At 34.2% G+C, this 23,310-nt stretch overlaps 1 protein-coding gene across 1 annotated transcript; it reads right to left on the bottom strand.

The window, feature by feature from the left end:
* Window positions 1-18,094: 18,094 nt before the first annotated feature.
* Window positions 18,095-18,610, bottom strand: LOC131068037 (dirigent protein 1-like). The gene has a single exon (XM_058003243.2). It carries the CDS (start codon window positions 18,608-18,610, stop codon window positions 18,095-18,097), a length of 516 nt encoding a protein of 171 aa, XP_057859226.2.
* Window positions 18,611-23,310: the final 4,700 nt, after the last annotated feature.

Genomic DNA, 23,310 nt, shown 5'->3' with positions numbered 1-23,310 from the left:
CGGCGAGCATTTAATGCGGTTGTTGAAAGAAAAGTCATTATAAATCATCGAGTTTCCCTCTTTTTCGATTCACTAAGCATTCAAAGTTGCAGAGAGTGTGAAATCTGAGTGAAGGCATTCAAGGTGAAGAAGTGAAGCGATTTATTTCAAAGCACTCAACCTTTATCAGACAGCTTAAGGTATTTTTCAAATGGCTTCCTCTTCTACTCTTGAATTTATTGCAAACCCTGTAGTTGTGGAAGTTGTAAAATACCCTAGGCCCATTTTAAAAATTATTCCCGAGATAGCTAAGCAAGATGATTCCATAGGCGCATTTTCAAAAATTCCTAAAGGTGTAGCTTATGCTGAAGACCCTAGAATTTACATCCACTACAATATTAAGGAATTAGAATCTAAGGAAGTGTTAAAGATGTTTAGAATCGTAATTTGTAATAAAAATGGCAATTTCAAACCCGAGCACAAAATTATTGAGACTTTAGGTTTTATGGAATTCTTGGACATCCCTGAATTTCTAAAGGAGGTAGTGAGAATTGTCCTTAGTAGGGTACATGGAGAATTTCTTTGGTTAGATTCAGTCTGCAAACTCACCAAGGAAGAAATTAGGGTAGTGATAGGTTTACCCTCAACCGGTAGCAGGCCAGACAAGACAAAGAAGGTACCTAACAACATAGTCATGACCTTAACTAGAGCAACATTTGATAGTAGATCTCTGAGAGTAAATGACATCAAGGATATAAATGTGAAATTCATAAGTATGATTTTAGGCTACAAGACCACACATGCAAATAGACTTACTTCAGTTTCTAGTGTTTGTATTAAAAGTGCTTATGATATGGTAAATAATGATGCAAAAATAGATGTCTGTGAATGGATAAAGGATGAACTAATAGATAACTTGAAAAAGATAAAAGGTGATAAGAAAGGAACATTTTGTTTTGGTAATCTTTTGGTATGCCTTATGTTGTATTTCTTAAAATAAGTTCTCGGTATTGGACAAAAAATTTTTGGATATGACATACCAGTAGGAAAACAATTGCAAGAAGCTTTCACTGACATGGGTACTAATAAAGAAAACAATATAACTGAGTATTTCAAAGCCTTCCAAGTGAAAATGAAAACCAGAGAGAGACTACCACAGAGTATAGTAGACAAATATGATAAAGAAATATGTTTTATGATTAAAAAGGATAAAATATGGATGGAAGAAGTTCTTCCTAGAACTGTATGGGTAACTAAAATGGGGTATGAAGCTGATGTGAATATTATTGAAACTTATGCTAAAACCCTATTAGAAGCACCTAGAAAACCCACAAAAAAAGTTTTTAGTAATGCAAAAACAATTGAGAGCGGCGTACAGACAATGAAACAAAGAAAGAAAATAGAAAATTACATAAGGAGTGCAACAAAACAAGTAAAGGAAATCAAAGAAAACATCATGAACATCACTGGAATTAAGGCAAGTGAACTGGAAGGATTGCAACTGGAGGCACACATTTCACCGGTTGGTACATCATCCGACAGTGAGATACCTGTTGAGTTCAAGAGAGTTGATAAGAAGAGAAAACCCTCACCGGTACCCTCTCCTTCACCTAATAAAACTAGAAAGAAGAAACAAGCGGTAAGACAACTGACAAAGAAGTTAACACCAAAGAAGAAACAAAAACAAGCTATACCATCTTTGAATAACTTACTGAGTGAAATCACTGATGACGACAACTTAACAAATGTGAGAAAATTGTATAATACATTCACTAATTCTGAGAAGGAAAGTATTGAAAACAACATAATTCTAATCTAAATTTTTACAAGAAAGTGTTAATTAAAGTTGTAGATGACTTACCAAATGAATTGTATAGAAGGTTAGATGCAAAAAGGATTACAGTAATGGAACTAGACAAGAACAAGATTGAAAAACTTCTAGTTGTACATCCAGTTGGCTCTAAAGAAGAGATTGATGAATTAATTTGTGAGGCTAATAGATCAGTATTTGCTAGCAGTCACCGGCAAGTAATCTTAATGGCAGGAAGAGTTAATGAAATTGCAGAGGAAACGACTGACAAATGGGATATCTTTTTTGTAGAATAAGAAAAACAGGAAGAATTAAAAAGACTAAGAAAAATTTCAAAGTATATTAGAAGGACAAGGACAAAGGGAAAGGTAAAGTTGGTGGAATACCAAACATAAAAATAACTGACAACCGGCCACCACCCTTGGTTACTACATCGGTAAATATTGATAACATATCGGCTATTGAAAATGTAAACACAACACATGATGACACTAACCCTGAATCAGAAATTCTATTCACCATGAATATTGACACTCAGGAAGTGAACATTGATGTGGATAAGGATAGAACAGAGGTGAAGAATGATATTACTGGAAACATTTCTTAGCAACCGACATAAAATGTTGAGGTTGAAACACAAACAGAGAAAATAGAGAATTCAAAGCAACCTTTGGACAGTGGAATCAATACTGATAGTATTGATGCTAGCACTGAAAAAACTACAGAGATAGAGATAGAGATACTGATAGTAGATAACACAAAGAAACCAATAGAGAAACTGACAGATACACAAGTACATATTAAGATAGTACAACCGGTAATCACTGAGAAACCCAAACCATTGCTAGTTGAAATGCAAACTCTGACTAATCCACCAGAGGTTGATACTAACAAATTGGTTACTAGTACTGCTAGCACTAAGATAATAAAGGCAGTTGGTCAAACATCTGGTACTTCACTAAGTAAATTCAGGCCTACAAATGTGACAGAGGTACTTTTGGACTCAATTAAGAAGATAATTGATTGTAATGCATTGGCCTACAAGGCAATTGATGATACAATACCTATTCTTAAGATGATTGCACCAAAATGCAATTTAGATCATGTAAAGGATTCTTAAAGTTAGTTAGACACATTGTCTAAATTTATTACTAGAAATGTAATAACAGTTGACAAAATAAATGAGGAAACATTCAAAGAGAAAATGGAAAAAGAAAAAGAAAAATTCTTTGAGAACACAATAAAGAAGTGCACGGAACACATTAACACACTGTTACCGGCACTTAATACAACAATTTTGGAATATAAGGAACTATACAGGGATACATGCAAGCCACATCTATTGACACAGGAAATTGAAAAAGAAATAAGCAGAGTACAAAAGGAGATAGATGAGGGTGAACTCACAAAGCTGGTTCCCACATTTTGGTACATCCTAATTTTTGCTGAAATCATTCATTTTTTAGAAAATATAATGATTTAAGCTTTAAGAGGTCCCATTTTAAGTAATTAATTAAAGAGAGTTAAATCAAAGGCTCTTAGATCAAAATTTCTTGGATAGAACCACTCTACATCTAAATCATACTTGCAATGGAGTCTCCTTTGCATCTATCAAACGTTGATAAAAAACCAATTTTACATTAGCTTTTGGGGGGTCAAATTAATTCAATTAAAAGTTTTTTTTTTAAAGTATTTAGTCCTTATCATAAGCTTTCCAAATAGTATAACTTTTAATATATTTAATTTCATTAATATATTTTATTTTATTTCTTATGAATGTAGGTTTTTCACCAAACATGAACTTCTTTGTTCAATGCATTGGGAAAAATAGTAAACTAATTCAAAAAAATTCTGAAAAATATCTATGCACTAGGTATTGATGTTTTCTTTCTAACAAAAACAAGAAAATTGAATTTTGATATATATAGAACAAGTTATGTGTTCAAATTTACACCTATATCTAAATTATAATTAGTCAAACTTCAAAACTTAATAAAATGAAAAATATTCAACATATCACTATCAAACCAACTGCATGCCCTGGGTATTGATGTTACAAACCAAAATTCAAAAGAATTAAGTTTTTATCATTTATAGAAAAAAATTATGTGTTTCGGAATACACATCACTCTTAAAAAAATGTTGTTTGCTGTAAAAAATTACTTTTTGAGGGAGATGGAAAAATCAATAAAATTTTATTCAAACAAATTTGAAAAAAAAATATTTATAATCTACAAACAAGATGTTAAAAATCAGTAGTTTATATCATCTTCAAATTCCTAACGATTTAAAAGTTATAGGTGTCGGAAAGTGAAGGTTTTTTTTCAAAATATTCATATAAGTGTCAAAGTTGGTCAAAAAGTGGGAACCAGTATTGTGAGTTCACCCATGATATAGCTGATAATATCATTGGTTTATCTGAACCTATATCAGTTATTGAGCAAGAAATAATAGGATTTGAGGAAAAGTTGGAGAAATTAGAGAAATAAAAAGTAAGGATCAAGGCAAATGCTAGAGAGATTAAGTATAAACTTAGTCCTAAATTGGATAACATTATCTCTCTAAGAAAAGAGATCTCTAAGGCATTAATTCAAGGGGAAAGGTCACTAGAAGAGCATATGCATCATCTCACTAGCACAATCCAAAGAACTGAGGCAACCATGAATGATAGAAACAAATTCATACATAGTTTAAACTTGATTTTGGCTAACATATTTCAGATTGTAACCAACCAGTTACAAACTTCAAGGTGAAATTTTGCACTCATTTGATAATTTTTGACAACCTTTGTCATTGATGTCAAAGGGGGAGTAGTGAATAGAGAAAAATGGCTAATCAGAGGAGATCATCTGCTCAGGGGGAGCACACATTTTTGGTAAATTTTTGGACTTCACTTTTTGGAATAGTTTTTGGATTTTTCTCATGAGTGTTGCCATCAATGCCAAAGGGGGAGATTGTTGGCATTATACACTCTAGTGAGAATTGAAGGTGTTGACATTGATGGCAACCTTATGGAAACCTTCAGGAAACCTTGTGGAATTCATCTGGTAAACCACTGGCAAGCACCAACACCGGCAGGCACTTCACCGATAGCGACACTAATGCATACCGACACCCCAGCCAATAGGAACAAATATTTGTTTATTGTATTTAATTGTAAATATATTTTGTAAAGCTGACATGGCACATTGTAATAGACTCATATATGTATGAGGCCTTGTAAATATGCAAATGCATAAGGCATATTTTGTATAAGGTTTATGGTTATAGTATGAGCTTAAACCGGTACTGAACCTACAATAGCAGATGCTGAATTGTAGTAGTACATTGTATTGGATTTTTACAATCCATTTTGTAAGTCAGTGAGACTTCCATTTTGTAAATTGAGCAGTGAGCTCTAGGCAGTTGGCCTTCCTGCATGTGTAGGCACCACATTGTAAGTAATATCCATTCATTGGCTAGTGAGTGAATATTGTGGGTCACAAATCCCATTGAGTTTTTTCCCACACCGGTTTTCCTCATTAAACATCTTGTGTTATGGTGTGTTTTCTATGATGTCTTTATTGTTCCTATTTTCTGCATTAACTCTTATTTATCAGTACATTGTTTTGGAATGCAAAATACTTAATAAGGTTAAATATTTTGTTAACTAGTTAGATACTAATTCACCCCTCCTCTCAGTATCTTTGGGACTGTCATTAATCCTAACATTGTTCACTAACTCACTATATCCAAATACTGCTTGTAGTAGAACTGTTACAAGCTAGGGTTGTCGTTGCACCAAAAGATTGACTTGTCAATGCTTGATACAACCACTAGACTTATAGAATCAATAGGAGGCTGTTAAACCATGTCATGAATCCCCACGAGGGATGCTAGCCCACTACCAACAATCTACCTCCCAATGTCACTTGTCGCATCCTGCATGATTCGAACCTGTGACCAAGCTCTGATACCACTTGTTACAAGCTAGGATTTCCATTACACCAAAATATCAACCTGTCAATGTCCGATACAACCACTAGACTTTTAGAATCCATAGGAGGTTGTTAAAAAATGTCGTGAATCCCCACAAGGGATGCTAGCCCATTTCCAACAAGAACCATGTCTCAATAACTTGTCTTCAAACTTACTAAACATGTCAACAAATTTCCCAAATTCTTATTCATTTTAAGTTTTGAAGTAGGAAGTAAGGATAGAGGTAGTAGGTCATATCAAACATTTAATGCCAATTAGAGAATGACCTTAGGACAATTTTGTAATAATAATCTGCTTAAGTGTCATAAGGTAAAGATACTTGGTGAGAAGGTATACCCACCTTGGTTTAGTATAACCAAAAGAAGTAGGTAATTAGCAACCTTGAAGGTTTATTCCGTTAGTTAGCCAAACTTGGTTGTCTAACTCAAGCATAGGAATTGGTAGTCTCTTAGGGTTTGGAATCTTACAATTTTGAGCTCCAACACTAGGGACTAGATGTGTCCTCTCTTAACCTCGAGGGGGCGACGCGAACTTAGATGCTCCCGATTGCTCAAACTCCAACTTTGCACCGACTAGCGGTCGGCTTGATCAAATGATACTTACTAGTAGATGTGATGTCAGTGATGCACTTGGATCGATGTGTCAAACTCCATCAATGGATCATCCTCAGCCCGTACGAGTTCGTAATGATGACTATGTTTCAAGGGTACTCGTCTTCAAAGGTTTTCCTTTCCATTACCCTCATTCCAGATGAACCTGGGATAATGCTAGCTATCAAAATGGTAGTGTGAAAGCCAATACAAGAGGATATGTGAGTGGGGCCCTACTATATATAAGGGGACACTAAGATATTATGGCTACTGAGGTGGTGGCAAAGGCATAGGGTCAATGGATAATATTGAAATGTTAATTCCAAATTACAACCATTACATTTTTCATAACCATAGTGCAATATATATCTCTAACAATTGCATCCATCATCAAAGGAACAAATAAATTGAGGTCCACATGCACTACATTCAATAGTTGATTGATGAATAGATTATTATTCTCAAGTACTATTTAATATCAAATCAATTTGTAGACATCTTTACCAAACCTTTGACTAAGAGTGACTTCCTTCATTTGTGAGCTTTAATGGGGTACTTCTCTTTCTTGCTCTTGTAGGATGATTTCTTCTCTTTGCTGAAAAAATTATTTGTACATGGGTACCTAACATAAAATTATTTCCACCAGCCTAATTTGTGGTTAAAGATGTGTTAGTGTAGGTTTTTATTTCCTAGTTGGTTATTATATTTTCCTATTTTTATATTTTTCCCACAATTATAATCAAGCTTGTTGGGATTAATAATGTGAGTATTAGTGTAAGTGGATACAAAGTAGTATCTCCATATATGTATTTTGTTGGGATTAACAAATTTGCTGATATTTTGCGAGTACCTCCATTTTTTGTCAAAAAACCTAAATATGGTATTTTTGGCTTCATTTTTTTATAAACTAGACTCTATTATTTATACATTCAAAACTTTTTATGAATTTTTTATTCATTTCTAAAAAATTAGTGGGTGCACATTCAATTTTTTGTTTTTCAAGATGTGTCCAACTTGAAAATTAGTAAAAATTCATATATTCATTAATAATTTAACATTAAAATTATGTATAAACTACATTATGTTAGCTAAGTTTTCACTAAAGAAAAATTTTAAATACTAGAATAATTTAATATTTTATGGGGCATACCAAATAGTATATTATATTATTTTGATAAAAATATGAGCACTTTGTAGAATCTACTATTTCAAACCCTTAATCTCCACCAAATTAAAATATATATATTTTTAGAAAGTAGATTCAAAGCACCAAAAATATTTTTTTCTCTATAAATCGTGACCCAAGTTGCAAAGATCAATATTTAGCTTGGCTCAAGTCCAAGGGAGTTCACAAGGGGGACCTCCTCTCCAATCAACATAAGAAACTTATTCAGCTTAGAAGTGACATATTCAACTTATAGTTACTTGAATAGCTACTTAGAAGCCACAATGGAAGTCCAAGAGCCACCACTTGGAACTCCATCAAAATATGTCACTTTGGGGATTTTAAAATGGATCTTCATCTTGAGATTCTTATAACCTTTCCTCTAGAGCACAATTCCATTAACTAGAGCACCACAGATCTTGTTTTTATTGCATCTTTAAATTTTGAGTGTAACAATCTTCAATTTCTCATCCAAGATCATTTTTTCCTGATTTCAAAAAACAAGTGGCCACTAAAGACCATCTTTTGGTTCCCCATTTCCATGCACTTACGCTAGAAGTTTCGAAATGAGCTAAATATACATTACCTATAAGTAAATTTAGAGAAATCTTAAAATAGAGGGTTCAGTTGTAGAAAAAATTTCACCTTTTCAGACAATAAAAATATATCAAATCATTAATATTAAATGATAGTTAAAAAAAACATTGGATGAAACCTATCTTGTGCCATTTTCTTTAAAAAGGAGAATAATTATTTAGTTTTTTGGACTCTTTCTTAATATGAATAATATCTAGTGTACATAAAAAAAATTGGGGTTGTGATTAATCTTAATTTATTTAAAAATAATTACTTGTAATGATTATGTAGAAGGTCTTCCAACATTTTAAATTTCAATTGTGTATACATAGAAAAAAGAATAATTCATTGAAATCCTATATGAAAATAACCACTAATAGTACTTCTCCTACTAATAAAGACCATTTCTATCCTACTAAAATAGACCATTTCTATTTTGAATCATAGTTGTTATTTATGTTCTTAAATAATGTTAATAAGAATATAAACATGAAATTTTAAGTTCCAGAAAAGTAGGACCGAAATGGGGACACTGGATGACAGTATGATCGACATTGGCAAGAAGAGCAGGGTTACCAATGTATGCTATTTTAGTGCCCAGTCTACGAAGGTTGGATCTTGGAGCGATGAAGTGGACATTGCCTTCCCCATCAAGATAGGTAGATTGCATGTTGTTCAGAAACTGGTTAATGCTGGGAAAGCAGATAGGTTCTAGGGCATCAAATACTCCAGTCTATGGTTAAACTATGGAAATCCTTATTCAAGTGGAACCAGTGCCCTATTGACCCGCATAAGTGGAAGGAGAATGGTTTCATTTAGAATAACAAAGGCTAGTTTTGCAAGGTTAAGCATCCCACATCCGAGGCTCCCCGAAATTAGTATCCACCGCCCGAACCTGGCATTTCTGGTGCGACACTCGAGAGAGGCAATCCTCACACTGACTCTTTTTTGATTTCCTCGATTGATCATGGTAATTTCCAAAACTGGAATGGGCGCTTTAGGCAAGATAACTCAAGGGCGGACCAAGTCAGGTTTTTGAGATCCAACTTCCATCCTAAAAATCGGAACCCTTGGTCGAATCATGAAAGATGCCCTAACTTTCAAAGAGCAACCTCTCTCCCTCAGCGACCCCATTTTCATAAACCGGTAAGAAAAACCTCAAGACCCACCATCTTTTTGGATGAGAATAAAATTAATTCTGCTAGGTCAAATTTGCTTGAGTCTTGCCTTTTCATCAAGTGGGGTGGTGGAAAGTGGGTTAAGGACAATTTTGAATCCTGGTGTAGAGCGCAATGGGGAAAGGATATTAACATTAATATTCTCCCAAATGATTTCTATATGATTGAATTTATGAGCAATGAGGAGAAATGGCAAGCTAAAAATAAAGGTCCATACATCTTAGATGGCATTGAAGATCACATCATTGATTGACAACCCAATTTCAATCCCTGAACGCATGTATTGCCAGATAGCAAGGTATGGATAAAACTATATAATTGTCCCTCAAATTATTGGCACATTGATGCCATTAAGGATATATGCAAAAACCTTGGCACCTTTGTATCGACAAATGACATCTTGGAGGATAAACTATGGTGAAGCTTTCTCAGAATTTGTATTAGCATAGATCAAATCACCAAGATCACCGACGAAGTCAAAATTATTGGGGCATGGAAGATCTGGATCCAAAAGATTGATAGAGAAGATTAGCTGCATATTTGTCCTAAATTATTCTCCTTGGATCATACCGGTATTAGTTGTGATGTTTTGGCTATGATACAATGAATTTATTCCTGTATGCAATCTCCTATTGAGGTAAAACTGGAACTGAAACCTCCTATTGCCATTGACACCGGGGAATCCTTTTGCAATGATACTCTTGATAAGGAGAATGTTACACTATCAGAGGAAACCCCCTTGATCATAGTTCCCTCCTCCTCTAGTCAAAGCGAGAGCCAACAAGATCTTCTCACACTTCTGGAGAAGACCAAAACCCTACAGGCAAACATTGAATCCAGGTTAGTGGACTCACTTCCACCCTCCCCTTTTGTATCGAGGAATCAACTGGCTATTGAAGATGGCAATTTTCACTCTAAGGGTATGGAGACTGGCACTATGGGGGAGATGGGAGGGCAGATCTTCTCCTTGATAGGCATTGAACTAGAAGATGGTGAAATTGAAACCTCCTCCTTGAAGGGGAAGGAATACTTTGAACCTGACTGAGATCTTATATTGGAGGGTACTTCAAACAGTTTTGCAAAGTCAAATTCAACTATTGACAAACCAAATTTTAAGCCAAAAGGTGTGCGGGAGCGTGAGTCCACAAAGGTTATGCTAGTAGTGGCTGGTGCTGCCAGTGGTCAAACCAAACTTAATTTAGGGAAGGGAAATGCCCTTCCCCAGGAGCAATGAGACTCCTATCTTGGAATGTTAGGGTCATCAATGCCCCTGACAAATGGTGCTTGATTAAGCACCAGATTGATGACACCAAAGGAGATATTTGGCTACTACATGAAACTAAATGGAGCAAGGCTGAGATTGATGCTAAAATGAGAGTTTGGAAATAGTGGAATTGAAATTTTAGACAATCGGATGGAGCCTCCAGTGGCTTGGGAATAATTTGGAACCCCATGAATGTTAAGATCTCACTTGTTGGGGAAGATAAGTATTGGCAACATTGCTCGGTCACTATTCTTGGATAGAATGATAACTTAAATCTTTTCAATGTGTACGAACCATCTACTACTGGTGATAAACGGGCTCTCTGAGATCTCTTATCCATCAAACTAAACAGTATTACCGATGGTAGTTGTGTGGTAGCCAGGGACTTCAATGCGATCCTTTCTAGCACTAAGAAAAGTGGTGGTATTCAGAGGACTGGTACGTCCCAGAAGGACTTTTTGGATTTTGTGAGAAGAATCACCTTTTAGACATTGTTCTAAAAAATAGAATTTTCACATGGATGAACTGGAGAGTGGGTTTAACTAATATTGTTGAATGGATAGATCGGTTTCTTGTTTCTGGTGAGTGGTTAGGACAAAATATAGCCTTAAAATCATCGATTCTCTCGCTCATCAGATTAGATCACTACCCGATCTGTCTGGAGGTCACCTTGGGTCAAGCAGAGGGAGGTACCCCATTCCGGTTTGAGAAAAATGTGGCTCAGAGTTTCTGAACTATATGATCTAATAATGACTTGGTGGAATGAACCGGTCTTTGGGAATCATTCGAGACTTCTCATTCTCAATAAAAAGCTCAAGTATATTAAGGTCAAGATCAAAGAATGGAATAAGAGCTATTTCAAGAATATTCATATGGAGAAATTAAGAATTAAGGCTGAACTAGTAGACTTAACCAACTCTATTATATCTTCAGGAATGTTTGAGGATCTATTTAACAAAGAAAATTCTCTCAAATCTGATCTAAATTAAATCCTTTGGTGTGAGGAAATCTATTGGTGTCAAAAATCAAGGGAGTTATGGTTAAAGGAAGGTGATAAAAACACCAATTACTTCCACTGGTCGGCCATTGCCAATTGAAATAGAAAAAAAAATCAGAGATTATGGGACCGGATGGAGTCACTGTCAAGAATTATGAGGACATTGCGTAGGAAGCTGTAAGATTCTTTGACTCTTTGTTGAATGGTGACCATTAGATCGACCATGAAGTAAGAGCCAAAATTCTGAACTCAATCCTATCTGTTAATAAAAATACAACTCTCTGTACTCCTATTTCAATTGATGAAGTAAGGAATACTACCTTCTAGCTGAAACCGGATAAGACTCCTGGCCCGGATGGCTTCCCTGCTGCTTTCTTCCATCATTTCTGGGATATCATTGCTTGAGATCTACATCTTGCAGTAGAAGAACCAAGAAGGAAGATGACTATGTTAGGGGCTATCAATCACACCTTTTTGACTCTAATCTCGATGAAGCAAAAAATCCACAACAGATGAGTGACTTAAGGCCCATCGCTCTATGCAACACTGTATATAAGATTGTATCAAAGATCATAGCTAACAGATTGAAGCCCCTCCTTAAACACATCATATCAGATGAACAAAGCGGTTTTGCCCCTGGAAGATCTATTGTGGAAGGCATTATCGTTGCTCAAGAAACACTTCACACAGCCAGGAAGACCAAGGGCTACTGTATGATTTTAAAACTGGACGTCCTGAAAGCTTATGACATGGTGGACAGGGATTTCTTATTTGATGTTCTTAATAAATTTGGCTTCTGCAAGGAATGGCTCACTTGGGTCACGAGTTGTCTCTCTACCCCTAAATTCTTTATTCTGGTTAATGGCTCATCCCATGGTTTCTTCTCTTTGACAAGAGGAAGCAAACAAGGTGATCCATTATCACCTTTTTCGTTTATCATAATGGTTGAAGCTTTAGGTCGATCCATAAGAGCTCTTTAACAATATGGTCATTGGGTTGGAGTTAATGTGGCAACAGGGGTTGAAAAAACAACTCATCTTCAGTTTACTGATGACACCATTCTGTTTGGTTCGACTTGTAGGAGGGAAGCTAAAACAATCAAAACATGCCTTGATGATTACTATATGGCTTTCGGGTAGAAAATCAACTAGCACAAATCTGAAGTAATTTTTGTCAACACTCCACTTAACTTGCAAGCTATATTATCAAGGATTCTTAATCTTAGAGTCGCTAACTTTCCAGGGAAGTTTCTTGGAACCCCCCTCTTCATTGGCAATAATAGAACTCACTACTGGAAGCATCTTATTGATAAGTGCAAATCCAAGCTTTCAACTTGGAAAGGCAAGTGGTTATCCTCTGCTTGGAAGCTCACTATGATAAAGTCATTTCTTTCAGCACTACCGGTTTTTTCCATGGCTTGCCTGAGATTACCAGTGACAATTGAAGATGAATTGATTTCTCTAATGAGAAATTTTCTTTGGAATGGTTCAGATGACAAAGGTAAATTTCCCTTGATATATAGCTTGGAAAAAGATCTACCAACCAAACAAGGTAGGTTGTGCTGGCATTCGCCAAATCTCGATTATGAATTTAGCAATGGGTGCTAAACTGGTTTGGGAAATTTGTAGTGGCGAAAAGCAAAAATGGACAAGGCTTCTGAAACATAAATATCTGGACTCCCTGGATCCTAAAAGGATTCTGACTATCAACAATCCTCCCAAAGGCTCGCCTATCTGAAATTTTATTGTGGACAATAGGGAAATCATAAGCGATCAAGCTACCTGGGATGTAAGGAATAGCAGGGATACCTCCTTTTGGTTTGATTCTTGGTCTAGTGAAGATGCCCTATGTCACAACCCCTCTCTGCAACCTATTATGGAAGAAACCTGTCACCTCTGGGGGCACAATATCTGTTATTGTGGTTATCTAATCCAAGAAAATGGTATTGCTAAATGGAAATGGAACTCCTTGGATCAACTGGACTTGGATCAACTTCAAAAGGACTTATTTACTAACATTCTGAAAAAAAGGATTATTTTCCCTTCCCCTGATAAGGATATTATTAGGTGGTGCGGTTCCTCTGATGGAAAATACAAAGTATGTTTTAGTTACAAGTTGAAAGAAGCGGCTATAGACAAAAAAGATTGTCATGTTAATCTTTTTTGGCATCAACACCTCCTTCCCAAAGTGGGCTCCTTTCCCTGGTTGTCTTGCCAGAGAAAAATCGTAACTCAAGAAAAACTCCATTCACTAGGTATCAATGGACCTAGCAGATTTACTTTATGTCTAGATCAGGAAGAGACTGCAGATTATCTTCTTCTCCATTGTAAATTCTCCAGTCACTGTTGGTGGCATTTTATGGGAAAACTGAGAATATTCGGCACCTTCCCAACAAGGCTAGATAAGTGGTTTTTGTAATGGCCTAAACCGGTAGGTAAGGCTATTTTTGCTGATTTGTTTTTCATCCCCCCATCACTTTTGATTTGGGAAATTTGGAAAGAAAGGAACCGTAGAATCTTCCAGGGTAAAGAAATGAGTCTATTGTCTCTTTGTGGGAAAATTGAGAACCACCTGGCTGAGCTCCTGAATGTGGCAGTTGTCGCCCAATTATTTATAGTTGTTCTTCTGAATCGATCCAACATTAAAGAAAAATTTGTTCACGGATTGGGATTGTAAGATTGAGCACTCCGGTGGATCAGACCAATCCAAGAGTGGGGTTGAAATGGGATGCACCAAAGGTTGGGTGGAGCAAGGTAAAATTTGATGGTGCTTCTGCAGGAAATCTAGGCCATAGTGGTATTGGTTGCATTCTGAGGGACTCTGATGGTCTCTGTATAAAAGAGACTTTTGAAAAGATTGGAATGGCTACTAATAATGAAGCAGAATTTAGAGCGGCCTTAAGAGGACTTCAGTTAGGGAATGAGCTAGGGGTGTAGAGAATTCATTTGGAGGGAGACTCATTAAATGTTATTAATGTGATCTGCTACAATAACATCCCTAGTTAGTGCCTTAACCAGTCACTTCAACCGATCCTGGCACTGCTAGCTACCTTTGATGAATTTTGGGTTAGCCATATCTACAAGGAAGGTAATGGTGAAGCTGATAGACTTTCTAAATTGGTTATAGCTGTTAGTGACCCCACCTAAATATCCACTGATGATGATTTTTTGTTGGGCCGGTTGACATGCTTTCATCACTCTCCATTGAGGGGGACGCTCATCGGTTGGGTCTATTGGTAGTTGCGCGCTCTCCGGTTCTTTCCGCAACTTTCGATTGTGGAGAAAACCAGTTCTCTGCTCCCCGCTAGTTGTGGTTCCCCCTCTCCACTTTATGTTCATGGTTTCTGGTGGAGAGAATGACCGTCTTCCCTGTTAACCTATTAAGGTTTCTTCTTATCAACGTGATGTGACGCATTGTCGACATCTTTGATTAGTGCCAATTTTTGGCCCCGTGGCTATTAAATATAAGTATACTTTATTAATATCTAGTTATGACTAGATCCTCTCAAGATTTGTTTATGATCACTTGATACTTAAAGCCAGTAGACACCAAGTTGAGGAGCTTTGGAGCAGATGGTTATTTGGAAACAAGTAGCTCACGCATGTGGGTATTTAATGGGTATGAATTGCTTGTAGGGTGTCATATTCTCTTGTTTGATGCCTTGCTATTTAAAAATGGAATACCCTTTCTTTCCACCAAACATTTGCTTTCCTTTCTTGACGACTCGCTATGGAGACCCCAATCCTCCTTGAAGCTACTTGTTGCCACATGGCTTTCCTAGGCGAAATCACAGACAGATGTCTGCAAGAGGTCCTCTTCTCTCGGCATCCTCTTATTCTCCATAGCCTTAAGAGGATTATGGGAAAGGAATTTCTTATGGCTTACCATAGGTACAAAGCCAATGCTGATATCCTAGCCTTTTTTCTTGTAATGATAATCTATATGGGGACTAGTAAGTAGAAAGAAAAACTGCTAACTCAAATGATGTTTAAGCATCTCCTTTTGGGGGAAATAGATACTGTATTGGACAACATTGATGCCAATCTTAGAATTCCGCTTCCCCAAAATTACTATATGTCACTTAGCAACGGAGTGGAGGTGAAGAAGCTTGTGATTGTTAATTTCCTAGATTTCGAGTCTCTCCAAGCAACCTGGCCTATCATCTCCAAGAACATTGATTTCCTACTTAAAGCGGTTGGCATACAAAGCGGCTTCATGTCGGATTGGAGGGAAAATTTTCTCTATGATGAAGATCTCGCGGGTACTGATGACTTTGGTATCTTGGAGAATGGTGATCTAGTGGATGGAAATGACTGGGGTTTTGGGTTGGGCGAAGAGTGGTTTCCAAACGACTACTGACTCCCTAAGGAGAAGGCGGAATTGGTAGCTCATTCGAACCGTGGCACTAAATGTCCCATTGTCCTGGATGTGGCTAATGTGCTTGTGGATGATGCTTCTGAAGACTCTCTTTGACTCTGGTTGTCACTAGGGCCTCCAGTCTCTCTATTTTTTGAGATTGTCTGCCTTTTGTCTTAAAACCTCTGCATCTTTAAGAGGTCGGTTTATGTTTGTACTCATCCAGCCTTCAAGGTTGGTCTTTCTTGTCTAGGGACTAGAGCTAAGGTAGGGACTTTTATTCCTGACTCTTTCCCCCTACCGCTCTTATTGAATCGGGCCTTGTATTCTCCTTTTTGTTTAATACAAGGGTGCTGCCCTTCTGCAGCTATTTACTTATTAAAAAAAATAAAAAATATAAACATGAATTTTAATGGGTCAAGAAAAAAGATTACACTGGTCGATAAAGAGAAATTGTATAAAATAAAAAATCTCTTTCATGTTGCTTATGCATGAGTGCATTCTTTCCAAATTTCAAAATATCTAAATCTATAGTATTCAAGCATCCTTTCTCTCATACATCAATAAACATAATATATTCGTAAAGCAGCCCCATTTACCTTTGAAGTCTCCACAAACATAATTTCTAATGGTTAAATAAAATAGCATTACAATGGTTGGGCAAGAGAAATAATATGAAGAAAGAAAATCTCCCCCATATGACCTATACATGTGTGAATTCTTTCATATGTCAAAATATTGAAATTTTTAATACTCAAACATATTTTATTTCATACATTATTAAACACATTATCTTCACAAAGCATCTCCATTTACTTTTCAAGTCTATATAAACATGAGCTTCAATGGCTAAAGAAAATAAGAATACTATGTTTAATCAAATGGAATAATATAAAAAAGAAAATCTCTATATTTTGCTGACGCATGAGTACATTCTTTTCAAATGTCAAAATATCTAAATTTATAGCACTATGCATGTTTTAACTCTCACATCAGTGAACATGTAATCTTCATAAATGTTTTCATTTTATTCCAATGGCCAAAGAAAATAAAATTACAATTGATTGACAAAAAAATAAAATAAATAAATAAATAAATTCGTTCTCATGTTGCTCTTTCTTTTTAAATGTCAACTTTTCTAAATATGATATCTTTGCTTCCATACATTAATAAACACATCATCTTCACAAAGCATCTCCATGCATCTCCATATTATGTTTGAAGTCTCTAATGGCTTAAGAAGAATCTCAATTAACAATATTGAACTGAAAAATTAAGTACATTTAGGTCTTGATAAACATATCAATAGAAACTTTCTTCACTTTTAAACTTGATGATTGTATTTAAATTTATAAAGAATGTGATGCAGATCATGAATTCCTTATCATATTTTTCTACTAACAATAACTTTAAAATGTTCTATGTTATACTCTTCATAACAATCTCATTTGGTCCTGGTTGATTGCTTTGATGGAATAATACGATATTCTCACTCTACATATCTGATCATTTTCCATCCTTTCAAGAACAAACTGACCATTACAAGCAATAAAAAGAAGCAGACTCGCTCTTTGTACTTTATTTTTTAATGGACTATGCAAAGATTTTGAAAAAAATATCATGTTCAGTCATATCAGAATGCATGAAAAAATTACGAAGAAATCATAAGCGATTAAAGGATGTAATTGTTAGAAATCTGAAGTCTATCGGTCACATGATCATTCACATTCTCTCAACTCTTGATTTTATTGCTGAATACGATTATATAAATAACTATGTACAGACCATGTATGAAATAGTATTGAAACATTGATTAATAGAAATTTTTCCCTACTTTCTCTGGTGGATGTAATCAATTTTGATAAACCACATAATTCTATGTTGTTTTCTGTTTGATTTAGTTATTCTTAATTATTTTCTCTACTCTCTACAATTAACAATTGATCTTGTTCTTAATCATTCTCCACCCATTTAAATTTAACAATAATAGTCCAACTAAAAGCAATTATGGGGAGCTTTCTCCGTGATTTCAATCATAGAAAAGAAGTAACATTACACATCACCGAATTAATCCAAAGCCTCTTATTCTTTCTGCAATCAACGAGGTGAGCAGACACTTTTTATTTAACCTAAACAACGTCCCAACTGATTGCCATTGTTTTTAAAACAAGAGACAACAACATCCAATGACTGTACCTGGCTCAACCTAATCGTACATTTACAGTAAATTTCCCAATAGCATTGAAACCTTGAACGCTAGCAGTTTCCAATATAGCATACCCACGAGCATATCTGAAGTACCCTGTCCCTCCAACAACAGACACCTCTCTTTTCTCCTGAAGATATCTATCTGCTCCCTGGATCTCAAGGGTGCTGCCATTATATTTCTCGTTCTCAAACACCACAGATAAAAGCAGCTCAAAATTAGTGCCTCCCAGATCAGAACTAACATAAATTCCTTTGGCCCTTGCAATAGTCTTGGAGGAGGGGTCTGGACCTTCAGTTACAGGATCATCTGCAACAATTACTGCTCCAAACTCTGGACTCAAAATTAAACCATTCACTCCTGCAACTACAACTTCTGTTATGTTCTCTCCAGTCAGAATGCCATGACTGTAAAACACAAGTTTCTCTTCTTTGAAAGCCCAAAAAGAAGAGAATGACAGACCAAGGACTATAAGGCTAAGGAATGTTATTAAGGCAGGCTTTGAAACCATTGCAAATCCAGAGTTGAGGTTATAATGCTAATGGGACTGAGGTGTGAGCATAGAGAGTTGCGGGTGCATAAAAAGGGCAGAAGCATATTTGGAAAAATAGATTCTTATGACAGATTTTGGAATTTAATGATGTCAAGAATTGAAATTTAGGGAAGCGAATAGTTTATGCTGCCTAGGGTTGATGGCCAGACGCATATTTAAATAACAATAGATTTTTACAACAGATTTTTGGAATTTTGTGATGCCAAAGATATAAAATTAGGGAATCTTAGAGCTTAAATGTTTTGTTCTGTTCATAGCACGTTCTCATCGATGCTTAATTAGCTGTTCACCCATGGAAATAGCTGGCAACCATGTTGCTTGGCTCATTAGTTTCTTACATGTTTATGGAATTGAACAATTTTGTGAATGATTGGAGCTAGTTGTGAGACAAGGACATTTTTTTAGGAACCAACAGTTAAGTTACTTGGTCTCATATTGAGATTTTGACTTATTATCATACTCGACTTAGTTACCCGATTCATATGACAATATTGATAAGATTGTAATCTATGTTTTTCTTTAAGTTAAATGAGATCAAAGGTTGTTTACTTGATTATTTAGATAGACATGAAAGTCAAGTTAAACATTAATAATAAAGATAAAAATAATAATAAGAAATAGCATCGATATATCATAAAAATAGATAGAGTAGCTATAAAATGAATTTTCTATAATCAAAATGCAAATAATCAAATAAGGCATACCCACACAAGAACAAGAGTCACAAATAAGTTGGAATGAACAAAGGAGCAAAATTCCTTATTCTAAAGTAGATGATCAAAATAGTAAGTAATTCCAACCTATAAGAAAGAAATAAAATGCTGCAAATGACCCATTTATTTTGATCGTCTTCCATAGTATTACATTTTGTAAACAAAACAACACCTCACAAAGATTTGCGAGAGTTGTTCAATACTTTTTTGGAGTGTGTAAATTAATTCACAACAATAAAAAAGTATTTTTTTAAAATATTCCAAATTATTGAAATAATTTAAGAGGGAATCCATCAATTTCAAGAGCTTTATCCCTCTCCACATAGTTAATAGAACAATAGATCGCCTCTTTTCAAAAAGACGAATAATAGCCAATGTCTAGTCACCATTAACAATTTCAAGAATGAGATAAAAAAAAACCATCTCGAACTCTCTCATTTCTAAAGAATAATAAATGTTGAAATGGAATGAATAGGTTAGATAAGACTAACTACCAAGTTTCTAATTCCCTTAATTTTTAACTTATTTATCCTTCTCTAGATAAATCACTTTGTATACCTATTTTTTAATGCTCATGTCTTCACAAAGTGCTTGATTCTCTACCTATTCTAACAAATTATGTCACAAATTAATTCAAAGTCGTTGTATCCAATTGATGATTAAATAGTTTTCTTAGTGCTCTACATTGCTCACACATTAGATTCAAAAAGATTTATTTAAAATATGTCATATTATTTTACACTAGTCTTTTTTTCTATAAGACAATTTGGTGTATAAGATTTGATAGAGATTATGTATTAAAACATAGAAGTCAATTATATTGAGAATTTTTGCGTTATAAAATTTATTTATAATCCATTATATATGAAAGATAAAATTGCAAGCTTAATACAAGATAATTACTAGAAATTCAAATTGAGTTAAATATGGGTAAAATGTATGCTTTCAAGGGCATGTTTGAAGGCTTGTTGTATTCTCATATTTCAATCCTATGATGTTAGTGCTTCATAAAATATTTATCCTCCTTAATACTAGGACATAAGGATGACCTAGGAGCCATTAACATCCAATTATGATCATTGAATTAAATACACTTGTTCCTTCAACTATTATTTAGAGTTTTCATGAATATTTTTCATATTGCCTATTTTGGTCAATCTTTCTTTTTGTTGTCCAAAGTCTCCTCATTCTCTCTTCGTTTTTTTTTTGTTATCATAATTTTTTACTTTCTTTTGCCTCTACTCTACCTTTGTTCAACTCTCCCTTATGACATATATACAATCTATCATGTTAAATATTGGTAATAATTTTAAAACTTCTAGTAACACCACTTCATCTGTATTTCTCAAATCAATTTTTAATTACTTTATAAAGTACAAACAACTTTATCTTTTTCTTGATACACATGCTATATGAAAAACTATCCTTCCTTAAATATACAATATTTTCATTTCCTATAAATTTTTTCTTATGTATCATTTTCTCATTGACCTTCCCATTATACCTACTATTTATATTTATATTTTTCATCCACTATCTTCATAGTGATTTCATAGAATATTACCACATGGTACCACTAATAGTGATTTCCTTATGCTTTTGTTCACTAACTCACTATATCCAAACATCGCTTGTAGTAGAACCATGTCCCAGTAACTTGTCTTCAAACTTACTAAACATGTCAACAAATTTTCCGATTTTTTATTCAATATTTATGATGATCTATCTATCTATGGGTGATAAAGTAAAAATGTGAACATTAAAAAAACATGCCATCTCACAATTTTTTTGAAAAGGAGTTCAATGACATATATTGCATCATTTATGATTTTACTGATTTTACATTATATAAAAAATTCCATCTTATAAAATCTACCAACTACCACAAATATAAAACCAAGACTTCTCTATATCCTCAAGAAGATAATGCAAACATTATTCTTATGTACTCCCATAGTTTCTCTTGTACTAGTAATGGCTTATACAACCAAATATTTAAATTTATTTCATTTTCTACTTGACAAATTCTATTACATTAAACTTGACCTTAAAATCTTATACATGTTTCTTACTTATGAATGCTAGTATCTTATTTATTGCTAAGTTACCATAATTAGCTTCTTCTTTACTAAAATCCCTAGTGAGCTTCTAGGAGTATAATATTCACTATCATTGGATAATTTATATATTTTTAAATTAGATAATCAAGTTACTTACATATATCCATTCAAGTATATTTTCTCAATAACATTTATGTGATTATAAAAAATTAAGGTTAGTTGTCAAGTCTAATGTAGTGTCCCTCCCTAATTTATCTTTTGATTTATGCATTGAGAGACTTATCTAGACTCCTTCAAGATGATGTTTGACTGATATCTATGGCTTTACTTATGTTTTACATACTTATTGATGATGTTAGACATTTCATATGGTCATTTGATTTATGATGACTTATGTGGATAATGACATATCCTAGACTATTATAATGGATGGACTTATACTTGATAATTTATATGCACCTATTATTCCTGTATGGATTATATTGCTTATGATGGCATAGTGATATCTTGATAGTACTAACCCCATTTCCTGATCATATTGGATGATTTGATGCTATGATTATCGTGACTATTTTACTATTTTGTTCTTGATAGAGATGATGTCATATCACTTATTATGATCATGATATGATGTTGCAATTCTCTTTCATTTGTCTGATTATTTATGATAGATGTTATTGTATATGTTGTTTTGTGGACATTGGTGGTTGTAGGGTTGTAATTACTAGCATCGAATTCACTTGGTTCATAGGTCAGAGTGTGGCAAGTTGATTGGAGGTGGCATGAGTTCCCTCTAAACACTAGGTTTAAGTTGATATCTTTATCAGTCTAGTGTCTTGGCATGAGTCATCTTGTTAGCTTCTTGAGATGTGTTGTTCGACCCTGTGTCGCGTTGTCATGGGGTGTTACATGATTTATTAATTAATTAATAATTGATTCATATAATTTATTAATATTTAAATTAACTTAATTTATAATTTTGATATTTAATTATTATTGGGTGATTTATTGTTGAGGATTAATATTTATTTTGATTATTGTTTATTAAGGCTTGATTTATTGGTTTATATTCATTGGTTCTTTTATATTTATTTAATGATTTTATATTTATTTGTATATTTATTGTTTATTGTTTAGTTTTTATTTCTAATGTTATTGTTTGTGGCTATATATTTAATTGAGGTATTTATTTATATTGCCCTTGATTTATTTTATTATTGGGCTTTTGATTTATTATTAAATTATTTATTGAGTGTGGGTATTATTACTCATATGACTTATTTAGTTTATTTGGCTATTCATACTATTACTCTTTTACCCTTTTGGGTTATTTGATTAATTATTTATCTTACCTACCCTATTTTACTATTGGTTGAGAGATTTGGGTAAGTAAGAAAAATTATTTTATATTATCTTACCTCAATTTTGTGCATGCTAGGTATGAAATATTATTTAATCGATTATTTTGATTGGTGGAGATTTTTGTATAGTTTTGATTGAAATTTTATTTAATCGGTTTTCTGAGCATTGACATGGGTTGGCTTCCTAGAGATTTTTCTGTGTTCTTGGATATTTTTGTTGCTTTAGGCTTGGATTTGGCTTGGCTGGGTTGTGGATTGGAATTTATCTTCTTTGAATTTCATTTCCATAACTTCAATTTCTAGGTTGGAGGAATTGTTCCTTATGTTGCATTTTATTTGAAAAGTTTATCTACATCATGTCTAGTGTAATGCCTTTCTATGAGGCCCAAAGGACTTAAGCAAAATAAAAACCCAAAATGCGAATATTTAAAAAAATTTAAAAAAAAACCATACAAATGCAAAGAGAACCATATTGATATAAGATAAAGATAAAATGAATAAATAATATCTAACAAGAGTCCTTA

The sequence above is a fragment of the Cryptomeria japonica genome, chromosome 6 (assembly GCF_030272615.1).
Source record: "Cryptomeria japonica chromosome 6, Sugi_1.0, whole genome shotgun sequence".
Taxonomy (NCBI): Eukaryota; Viridiplantae; Streptophyta; class Pinopsida; order Cupressales; family Cupressaceae; genus Cryptomeria; species Cryptomeria japonica.
The sequence above is the reverse complement of the archived record's forward strand: the minus strand, read 5'-3'. Positions and strand labels throughout refer to the sequence as shown.

Bases quoted from the DNA above. Each gene is read 5' to 3' on its own strand.
- LOC131068037 (XM_058003243.2), bottom strand. From the start codon at position 18,610: ATGGTTTCAAAGCCTGCCTTAATAACATTCCTTAGCCTTATAGTCCTT.